The sequence below is a fragment of the Hipposideros armiger genome, unplaced genomic scaffold, assembly GCF_001890085.2.
Source record: "Hipposideros armiger isolate ML-2016 unplaced genomic scaffold, ASM189008v1 scaffold_121, whole genome shotgun sequence".
NCBI lineage: Eukaryota > Metazoa > Chordata > Mammalia > Chiroptera > Hipposideridae > Hipposideros > Hipposideros armiger.
The window spans coordinates 1,047,184-1,059,295 of record NW_017731471.1 but is presented as its reverse complement, the minus strand read 5'-3'; the positions used below and the strand labels follow the sequence as shown (position 1 = coordinate 1,059,295).

The 12,112-nt window shown below is 37.8% G+C and overlaps 1 protein-coding gene across 1 annotated transcript; it reads left to right on the top strand.

Annotated features, from left to right (window-relative positions):
• Positions 1 to 10,347: 10,347 nt before the first annotated feature.
• LOC109385672 (sodium/potassium-transporting ATPase subunit beta-3-like) lies at positions 10,348 to 11,719 on the top strand. Its single transcript, XM_019648177.1, has one exon. The coding sequence runs from the start codon at positions 10,373 to 10,375 to the stop codon at positions 11,213 to 11,215; it is 843 nt and encodes a 280-aa protein (XP_019503722.1). The 5' UTR covers positions 10,348 to 10,372; the 3' UTR covers positions 11,216 to 11,719.
• The last annotated feature ends 393 nt before the right edge of the window (positions 11,720 to 12,112 follow it).

The following is a 12,112-nucleotide window of genomic DNA, read 5'->3' as shown; positions in this document are numbered from 1 at the left end:
ACATAGTTAGGATAAGTTAGTCATTAGTGACTAACAGATCCGGCTGTACCCTGCAATAGAAACATCATGAGGAAGTAAAATTCAGAGAGAAACAAACTTCTAAAGAAAATAGACCCTGGGAAGGAAGAAACATTGAAACTATGTAGAAAACAATTTCCTAATGGATAAAGGTTTAAACGTGGAAAAACAACTTTGGGGAAAACAGCTCAATGACGTAAATAGTTACCTGCCCAGTATAAAAAGGACAGGCTGTAAAAATAAAATGAGACATTAATTTGTGAAAAGCGCTTGTCTGTCTCCGCGTTCTTTCCTCGCGGACTCCGTCTCCACCTGAGGGAACCCCTGGACTTGTGGGAGCCGGTCTCCCGCAACACTCCTAGGTATTTACCCTAGAGAAATGAAGATATATGTTCACACAAAAACCTGTACACACGTGTTTATTGCCGCTCTATTCATAATTGCTAAAAATTATAAACAATCCAGATGTCCTTGAATGGATAAACAAACTGAGGTACATTCATATGATGGAACACAGCTCAACAATACAAAGGAATAAACCATTTATACAAACAGCAATTTGCATGGACCTCAAGGGCTTCATGTTGAATGAAAGAAGGCACATTCCAAGGGTCACATATTGTATAAGATTCCAAATGTATGACATTCCGGAAAAGGCAAAACTGGATGGAGATCAGATCATTGGTTGCCAGGGACTAGGAGTGGGGGGAATCTGTGACTACAAAGGAGATGCATGTGGGAGATTTTTGTGGTGATGGAACTATTCTGTATCCTGAGTGTGGTAGGGGTTGCATGAATCTATACATGTGTTAAAACTCATAGAATTATACCCCAAATAAATAAAGTGGAAAAAAGAAACAGTTCTACAGGCCAGTATTGCATGACTCAAACAGAACATGTCTGGCAGCTGGATTCAGCCCATGAACCATCAGGCTGTAGCTTCTCTTTAGTTTGTAGTGCCCATATTAAAATACAGCTTCTCAAAATAATCTATGTTGTTAGAAGTCAGAAGTAGGGACCAGTCGCATGGGCAGATAAGCTAGCAAGCAGTCAAGGTCTCCTGGCTTCTTGGGACGCTGTGTGCATGGCCTGTCAGATAATTACTCCTATGGGATATTCTTTGTGTTGCTGTTCCTGTATATCCTTGCTTCTTCTCCACCTGGGTGTGGATTACTGACCCTCTAGCTGGCTACCACCTGAGACTCTCCCTGGTCTGTAAGTCTCAGTAAACCTATTATCTCACATTCAACCACCTGGTATGTTCTTTGGGCTTGCGACTTCTCAGGCACAAATCTTGGAACAACTGGGACTCAGTCCGAACATTAGGATAGTGGCTTCAATGGGAAAGAGTGGATAGAGACTGACAGTCCATATGAGGACTTCTAGTGTGCTGGTAATGTTCTACATCTTAATCTGGGTGGGTTAAGGTAACCAACTGTCTGGTTTGCGCAAGACCAAGGGATTTTCCAGGATGCAAGACTTTAAGTGCTACAGGACAGTCCTGGGGAAACTGAAACAGTTGGTCACCCTAGCAGTTATATGGGTGTGTTCACTTTGTTAAAGTTCACTGAGCTGCATATTTATGATTCGTGCACTTTTCTATATATGTTATAAAATACTGTGCATTGAGCAGGGTCTAGTTAACACAGGGTAGAACTATTGTTTACAGTGACCTAGACTTCTATTAACTTAGTTTAAGTTTTTGTTATCATTTTCGTCAGTCATGTCATAGAGCTAAACCTTGTGGTAAACTAAATCTCTCAGATATTTTTCACATGAACTGCTATTTAGACATGGCTCCCCTCTCCTTCATTTATACGAATAATACCTAAACTTAGAGCCAGGATTCTAGATTTTTTTTCCCTATTAAAGTTCATCCTGCTTCTGCTCTTATTCTTTTATATTTTACTGAAGTATATCTTTGACTTCGGGGATTTAATGTCTTAGCCTGGACCTCCATGATCTTTTGCATACGATTAAAAGGTATGAAACAGCTCTCAGCCACCCAACTCTATCCCCCTCACCCACCTTTAACATTATAAATCAATACCAGCATTTTTTTTCTGAGTACCCGCCCCCTCCCCCATTAACCCACCTGCCAATACAATCTTAAACACTTAAAGTACTTTTATTGTTATAAGTTCAACTGAATTTTATTCACAGTACTTGGAAAATATATGTACAGATTAAGGAGATATTCTGGTTAACCAAGTATAGTGACAACATGACATGTCACTCAGATCGCCCCTTCAGAACTGAGGCACTCATTCCTAGCTACTTGGAATGTTGGTTGGTGACAGCTCACAGCGGAGTCTCTCCCCAGAAATTGTCTTGTGTTGAAGGTCCTGCTCTCTTCCTAAGGACCTCCCACATGCAATGATTGCTCAATGCAGGTCACAAAGGCCTGGCTTCCTTGCTTCATCAGGACATTTATGAAGGACCATCTCTGGTTCAGAACTGTCTGTGGGATTCGCTGAGGCCTCTGTTGCAACTTCTCCCTCTCTATCCAATCCTGATTTCCTCACTCCTTTACAGGTGTGGTTACCAAAAGCAACTCCCAATAATCCACATGCACACAAATCTCAAACTCAGAGTCTGTTTCCTAGGGAATCTTAGGAAGAATTCTAAGATGGCTACCATGATTTTCACCCTCTGGTGTTCACATCTTTGTATAATCCTCTTCTTTTGAGTGTGAGTAGGGCTTGTGATTTAATTCAAACTAACAGAATATGGCAAAGGTGATGAGATATCACTCCTATGATTATATTGTAGATATAAGACTCCCTCTTGCTAGCATGTACTAGAGAGAATCCTTTCCTGGCTTTGAAGTAATCTGCCATGTTTTGATAGGTACTATGGAGGGGGCCACATGGCAAGGAACTATGAGTGGCCTCTAGGAGCTGAGAATGGTCACTGGTATATAGCCAGCAAGACAAAAATGACCTCACTCCTACATTATAAGGAGATGAAGTCTGCCAACATTCTGAGAAAAGTGAATATTTCCTTAGTTGAACCTCTAATGAGGCTGCTGCTCTGGCAGACATATAGATTATAGCCTGTTGAGATTTTGAACAGATTACCCAGCCAATATATACCCAGATTTCTGACGTATAGAAACTGTGAGATAATAAATGTGTGTTGCTTTAAGCTGTTAAATTTGTTACACAGCAACAGAAAACTAATATACCAACCTATGACACCAAGATTTAACACATACACTTGTAGAAAAGAGTAAAAAAAATTGAAGATTGAGAAAGCCTTCATGGTGTACAACATTTGATTGTGAAATTGTATAACTGTACTTAGTGATATCTCAATTTGTGGGGAAAATCTTTTGATAGGGATTCTATATGTAATTAGACTAATTGATAATTCTGCTCCAGAATGGAATGAAATTGAGACATCTGAAAAATTTTCAGTATTTAAATTTGTCAAAACAGTCAAAAGAATTAAAGATAGAGATAACCAATACATTTAATAAATAAAAAATAGAGCTAACTTATTAGACAAATTTCATCTGATAAAAAAGTCAAGGGGCGGCCGGGTGGCTCAGTTGGTTAGAGTGTGAGCTCTGAGCAACAGGGTTGCCGGTTCGATTCCCGCATGGGATGGTGGGCTGCAACCCCTGCAACTAGATTGAAAGTGGTGACTGGACTTAAAGCTGAGCTGCACCCTCCACAACTAAGATCGAAGGACAACAACTTGACTTGGAGCTGATGGGTCCTGGGAAAAACACATTATTCCCCAATAAAGTTAAAAAAAAGTCAAAGAGAGGTATGTATACATTATACATTATATATTTATACATTTATTATATATATATTTATAATTTATATATAAATATATATATATTTCTAATATAAAGATTAGTATTGAGAATATCTTCCATTTAGTACATTTTTCTACTCCTGGAGAGTATTTTCTTAATTAAAAACATTATGATCTATAGAGAAAAATCAACTGAAGATGTCTACAATTTCAAATTTATTAACCATAAAATGCAACCGTGAAACAGATTGTAGGCAATTTTATGAAAAAATTAAAAAGATTAAGACTGTATTGGACAAATATATTTTCAGAAAAATACTGGTAACATGGTGTTAGAGACAGATGTGGCTAAGAAACTGATTAAAGTATGTGAGTATGTGCCAAAAAATTATTCTGCTTGTGTTACTTTTTTTTTTAAAGATTTTTATTGGGGAATTGAGGGGATGGGAACAGCACTGGGGAATTGGGGGAAGGGGAACAGACAAGTTGCTGTCGTTTTGTTCTTCAGTCTAGTTGTGGAGGACGTAGCTTCACTGGCCCATATTGGTATTGTGATCATTGTGCTCTTCCCGGCTGAGGCAGATCGGTCACCAGCCATTGGACGGCTGTTCATGGTGGTTCACGGAAGCTCTCACTGGCAGCCTGCTGCTCACTCTGGCTTGCCGGCCACTTGTAGTAGCTCACGGCAGCCCAGCACAGCCTACGCCGTCGCCGGGACTCACGGCAGCCCAGCTCCAGGTCGAGCTGTTGTTCACCATTTTAGCTGTAGAGGGCGCAGTGTCACTGACCCATGTGGGATCTGAACCGGTGACCCTGCTGCTCAGAGCTTGTACTCCCAGGCCAACTCTTAACCAACGAGCCACTTGGCCAGCCCAAACTTATGTCTTGTTTAAACTGTTGTGTACAACCTTGGGTCTCTTTGTTACAGTACTTGTATCCTAATAAAACCATGCTGAGCTAAACGTACAAAATGAAAAATATACACAATGAGTCACTGGAACATGACTAGACAGACCAATGGGACAGATGAGAAGTTCACAAAAAGAACCACATACAGAAATTTAGTACAAAATCAAATCAGTGGGATAAGGATGGACTTTATTCTTTAAACGAATGGTGTTGAGAAAACCAAGTAGCTATAATGTATAGAAAAAGATGACTTTCGACCTCACCCTCTAATCATATGGCAGCTTAAACTCTATGTGAAACAAAGATTTAATGCATTTACCCTTTTAGCAAACAGTACCATTTCTGCAGATTTATTCACAGTAAGGATATATCACACTTTATGGATTAATGTATGTACATTTTCTCATTGCTTGTAATAGCAAAAAAAAAATCCCAGTGTCTATCAATATGATACTAGATAAACTACAGTACATCAATATAATTGAATACTGTTTTATATGAAGTTGTAAGGAAGAATGAGGAAACTCTGTAAGCACTGATATATCTTCAGAATGTACTTAGGTGAAGAGAGCAAGATGCAGGATAGTGTATAGTAATATACTACCTTTTATGTAAGAAAGGGGGAAATGAGAATATATATTTATGTTTGCTTGTATCTGCATAAAGAAACACTGAAAAGAAACTAATAAAATGGTTATCTACGAGAGTGGAAAGAGTGGGGTAGATGAGGATAGGAGTGGGTACGGTAATTTTAAATGTAGGACTTGTTACTTTGTTTTTATTTTTGAACCATGTTAACATATTACTTATTCTAAACAAACAAACAAACAAACAAATAAATAAACATTTAAAATAAAAAAGTGGGCTGGGGGGGAAACAAGGTCATCCATAAGCTATATCAGGAAAGCCCAAGATTTTCATCTACTCAAAGGCCAAAACCATCACTAAATTCTGCTACCTGTGTACTTACTGAATACCAGCATGCCACCAGTAAACCTATGGAAATGAAATCAAGAAAATTGACATGTCTTTGGGCTGTATATTGCCTGGAGAATCCAAATACCATGAAACCATGGTAGACCTCACAGAGATGGTTATGTGTTTCACATTCTCCATGGCACTGAGACTTCTTCCTGACCCTTTTCTGGTCATCACATACTGGTTTCACAAGCAGTCAATTTAGGCCACATAGGAAAATGACAGAGAAGATCATCAACAATAAGAACAACAACATGCAAGGAATTTTTTATTGAATCATTTAGCTACTGGGTCACATACAAAGACAGCTGTATATATAAAGAGAATTGATAAGGATCTTCAAATGGCTTCAAGGTGGGCTAGGTGGCCCCCTTGCTCAGATTTCCATCATGCATTGAACCTACCAAGTACATAAATGCTACCATTTAAGGCAATGCTTGGGTAAAAGTTTGGAAGGCCCTAGCTAAATAGGGAGTTGGAGAGTTATCTTATTAAGTGATTACCATCCAATAACACCTTATTACGAATTAGCCAGTTATCTTGGATCCTGAAAAGCGGAAACAGGAAATTAGATTTTTATTCTGAAATGAAAACTAAAGGGAATAGTGCAATGAACACTAGCAGAAGAAGGCAGGCTTGGGTGAGCCACAGTAATAGGGGTTGGGAGGAGGGGATGAAACATGAGAGGCTGGGAAATGGCAGGGTAGACAGGGAAAAGGAGGGGCCATGATGAAAACCCAGCCTGGTTCCATGTAGTTTGTCACACAGATGTCTGAGCCCCCACCAAGATTTACTAAATCATATGGCAGATGAAACACCATATTATCAAAAATATAATGCAAATAAAAGAAGAGTTATAAAATTTTATCAAGCATGCCAAGTGACTTTAATAATGTATAATAAGTTTTGAGAACTTCAGCTTTCTATCTACTTACAATGGCAGTTGTATTTCTTACTGCAAATGATTAAATTATTTGTTTGTTTGTTTGTTTTACAATTGCACAAGAGAGCAACCCTAGGACATGCCTAACACCCCAATGACATTAGGGTACCCAAGTAACTTCATGATCAAAGACTAGAATTAAAGCAACTGAAAAAAGAGAGGGAAAAAATAATAATAAAATAAAATAAAGAAAAAGAAAGAGAAAAAAGAGAGGGCAAGAGAAATGTTTTAAGAAAAGTGTGAAGCAAGGCAACTTTGAGTGAAAACATTGGCCTATTCATAAAATGAAGACACAAACCCACAAATTCCAGCAGATCCTATTATTTCAGTTACAAACTGAAGGATAATGTTCACATAGGCATAGTACTAAAATGATGATTGGTCATACAAAGAACAATCAACCACATTTTCTATTAGCCATGTTATCATTACACATAAAGGACAATACGTTATATATATACACAGATAATTTAGTTACTTTCACCAATGAAGGTGAACAACGTCATAGATAATTCAAGCTATCAAATAATTCAAAAGTAATACTAGTGTGGCTGTGGAATGTATTTAAAAATGTGCTCTGCTTTAACAAAACCAAATATGCATCGAAGTTCAGATGATAACAAATAACAAATGATTGTGTGCATTACAAAAGGTTATTTGCTTTAGAGCAACTGTGGGTCTAGTATGATTCTGTTTATAATAATTCAACTTAGAGGCAGCACTTTAAATCTGTTGTTAAATTTGTTTTAATTATTTAGGGGAAAGAGGTGAGTAGTGACTGAAAGGGACACAAAGGGGCTTTGGGGTGATAACAACATTCTGTTTGCTGATTCGCTGCTTACTTGAGTGTGTTTCGCTTATGAAATTTCATCAGGCTTATGCTATGTGCACTTTTCTGTATGTATACTTCAATGCAAAGGTTAAAAAATGAAAGAGTGAGGAAAAGTATGACAGGAAAACAAACAAAATACACAAGAAGAAATAAACAGTGCTAGGGCATTATATGTAAATTTAACAGATGGTGTCATTTTCTTGTGAGTTTGATCAGAACCATACAACCCTGACCACTCATCAATCTATGAACAATTGTAAGCTATACATGGGAGATTTGGATGTGGATGTGAATGGTTGAACAAATTTGAATTAGATTTTTGTGATTACTTTAAAAAAACAATAAGACAAATATTTTAAACTATATATAGTCTCTCAGATTTTCTAGAAGAAAATCATATTGTCTGCAAACAATAAAAGTTTTGTCTCTTCCTTTAAAATATTTATATATTTTTCTTTTTCTTTTTCATTGACTGTGAATTCAAGGGAAATGTTGGCAAGAAGCAGTGCTATTGGACACCTTTCTTTTATTTCTAACTTTATTGATACTTTTACCTTGATAACAAAGCTTTTCAAATTTTTTTACCATGTCTACAGTAATATATATATATATATATATATATATATATATATATAAATATATATATATATTGCAATCTAGTATGCACACACATACACACACAAAAATTTACAAGAAACAATGCTTACCCTTTCTACATAAAACATATGCTAACATTTTATATCCTAGTTCATGTTTTCATGTTGAGTGCATTAAGACATTTAGCAACAACTGGGGAAATTTGGAATATTACTGAGTTTTAGATGATATTAAGGAATTATTAAGACTTTGTTAGGTGTAATAATTATATTGTGGTTATGTAGGGAAATACCCTTATATTTTAGAGATGCATACTGAAGTTTTTAAAGTTTTTAACATGATAATTTACTTTAAAATACTTCAAATAGATGGTTAGTATGACAAAATGTTAACCATTGGTAAATCTAGCTGATGAACACACCTATTACATGCTTTTTCTCAAAGATGGCAATACCAAGAGCTCCTGAGAATGCACAGCAATTGAAAGTCTAATGTATTTCTGGTAAGAATACCAAATGGTAGAGCCACTCTGGCAAACACTTTGGCAGTTTCTCATAAAGTTAAGCATACACTTACCATAAGACCCAACAATCTCACTCCTAGATATATACTGAAGATAAACGAAAACATACATTCACACAAAGACTTGCATGTGACTTCATAGCAGCTCTATTCATAATAGCCAAAAAGGAATAATCTAAATATCTGTCAACTGACAAGAGGATTTTAAAAAGTGGGGTATAATACATCAACAAAACAAAATGACAACCTACTGAATGGGAGAAGATATTTGCCAATGATACATCGGTAAGGGGTTAATATCCAAAATTTATGAAGACCTCATAAAACTCAATAACAAAAAAAGTAACAATGCAATTAAAAAATGGGCAGAGAACCTGAATAGACAGTTCTCCAAAGAGGACGTACAGATGGCCAATAGACCTAAGAAAAGATGCTCAAAGTCACTAATCATTAGAGAAATGCAAATCAAAACCACAAAGAGATATCACCTCACACCTGTCAGAATGGGTAGCATCAACAAATCAATGAACAACAAGCATTGGTTAGCAAGGATGTGGAGAAAAGGGAATCCTCAGGCACTGTTGCTGGGATTACATTGCTGCAGCCACTATAGAAAACAGTTTGGAGGTTTCTCAAAAAATTAAACAAAGAACTACCTTATAACCCAGCAATTCCACTTCTGGATATTTATCCAAAGAAATCCAAAACACTAATTTGAAAAGATCTAGGCACCCCTATGTTCACTGCAGTGCTATTTACAATAGCCAAGATATAGAATCAGCCCAATTGCCCATCAATAGACGATTGGATAATAAAAAATATATATATACATATATATATATATATATATATGCACACACACACACACACATACACACACACACACAATGGAACATTACTCAGCCATCAAAACGTATGAAATCTTACCATTTGCGACAACATAGATGGACCCAAAGGGTATTATGCTTAGTGAAACAAGTCAGACAGAGAAAGACAAATGCCATTTAATTTCACTTATATGTGTAATCTAAAGAACAAAATTTTAAAAAAAATAAACAGATTCATAGATATGGAGAACATTTTGAGGGTTGCCAGATGGGAGAGAGGTTGGGGAGCTGGGTGAAAAAGGTGAAGGGATTAAGAAATACAAATTGCTAGTTACAAAATAGTCAGAGGGATGTAAATAAAGTACAGCATACAGAATGTAGTCAATAATGTTGCAACAACTATGTATAGTGCCAGGGGTGTACTAGACTAATCAGAGGGATCGCTGCATAAGTTACATAAATGTCTAACCACTATGCTGTACTTCTGAAACTAACATAGAATAATATTGAATGTCAACTGTAATTGGAAAATAAATAAATGAAAAAATAAATAAATAGGAAATCGCAAAACAAAAAAGGATTGTAAGGAAAGTCTTTGTGCATGAAACTTCCTGTATTCTGATTATGTCCTTAAAATAGATTCTTAGCAGAATTACTGGATAGAAGTATATGATATATATATAGAATTATTCTCCAAAATGATTTTACCAACTTTACCAGTCTTACCAACAATGTTTGAGAGTGCCCATTTTCTTACATAAAGGATTTGGAAGGTGAGGACCACTCACATTCAAGTTATTAAAAACAAACAAGAGTCGGCTTGAGCGCGCACGGCAGTGAGGAGGGCTCCTGCGCCGCCTCACCTTCAGCCGCTGTCTTCTGTCTTCGGACTGCGCCGCTTGAGCCGGACGCCCCTCCGCAATCCTCGCCGCCTCCACCCCCGCGGCCGCTGCTCCCCTCCCCGTTGGCGCGCACACCATGACGAAGAAAGACAAGAAGTCCTTCAACCAAAGCCTGGCCGAGTGGAAGCTCTTCATCTACAACCCGACCACCGGAGAGTTCCTGGGGCGCACCGCCAAGAGCTGGGGTTTGATCTTGTTCTTTTACCTAGTATTTTATGGGTTCCTGGCTGCACTCTTCACATTCACAATGTGGGCTATGCTTCAGACTCTGAACGATGAGGTTCCAAAATATCGTGACCAGATTTCTAGTCCAGGACTTACGGTTTTTCCAAAACCAGTGACTGCATTGGAATATTCATTCAGTATGTCTGATCCAGAGTCCTATAAAGGGTACATTGAAGACCTTAAGAAGTTTCTAAAGCCATATGGTTCAGAAGAACAGAAGACTCTCAAAGACTGTAGTAATGGAACAGTTATTGAAAAGCAGGGTCCAGTCTATGATGTATGTCAGTTTCCTGTTGGCTTACTTGAAGAGTCCAGTGGTGTGAATGACCCTAACTTCGGCTACTCCAGAGGACACCCTTGTATTCTGGTGAAAATGAACAGAATAATTGGATTAAAGCCTCAAGGAACACCAAGGATAGAGTGCTCTAATCAAAAGGGTGATGACAATGTAACTCTAACAGTTTATCCTACTGGTGGAATTGTAGACTTAAAATATTTTCCATATTATGGGAAAAAACTGCATGCAAGGTGTCTACAGCCATTAGTTGCTCTCCAGCTCGGCTTTGGTACTAGTAGCACCTCAAGAGACGTAACAGTCGAGTGCAAGATTAATGGGTCACCCAACCTAAAAAACCGTGATGATCGTGACAAGTTTTTAGGACGAGTTGTGTTCAAAATCTCAATGCATGCATAGTAGGAGTCAGGATGGCTCCACAGAGTAAATGTTGTATTGTCTGTCTTCATTTTGTATCAGCTGGACCTGACATTCTAGAATTTTGAGCCTACCTTAGAGAAAGGTGGGGTGGTACATGACACTGGGGTAACATCATAAAGTGCTTCCAGATCATAGTGTTCAATGTCCTCTGAAGTAACTGCCTGTTGCCTCTGCTGCCTTTTGGAACCATTGTACAGTCACCGGATAGGGACCATGAACACCTGATGCTGAACATGGAGGATGGGGGTCTTGTCCTGTTTTTATGTGGTTTAATTGCCAAGTGTCTAAAGCTTAATGTGCTGTGCTATGTAAATATTTTATAGATTTAACACTGGTTAACTGTCATATTTTGATGCCAGCAAAGTTTTAGGGATAAAATGGTACCTGACCAACAAAATGACTTTATAGCTGCAAAAAATGTGTTGTGTGGAGGTTCTGTATATGTGAGGAAGAAAAAATAATAAATGTGGATTTGAAAGGTAAAAAAAACAAACAAACAAAACAAACAAAAGTTAAGTCTTGGCTCATCAGCCATTTCTTGCCCTTTCTATACTCTCCCCTCCACCCCCATGTGCCCAAAGTCTTCTACACTGCTTCCTGACCACCCAGGATCTCTCATGGCACTGTCACACCCAAGCCTGTCTTCCCTAGAAAAGTTGACATTCTAGAGCAGCAGTTCTCAACCTTCCTAATGCCGCGACCCCTTAATACAGTTCCTCATGTTGTGGTGACCCACAACCATAAAATTATTTTCGTTGCTACTCTATAACTGTAATTTTGCTACTGTTATGAATCGTAATGTAAATATCTTTTTGTTTTCCAATAGTCTTAGGCGACCCCTGTGAAAGGGTCGTTCAACCCCCAAAGGGGTTAAAC

What these genes read in the sequence shown, in the direction of transcription:
- LOC109385672 (XM_019648177.1), top strand. Translation starts at nt 10,373, where the DNA reads ATGACGAAGAAAGACAAGAAGTCCTTCAACCAAAGCCTGGCCGAGTGG.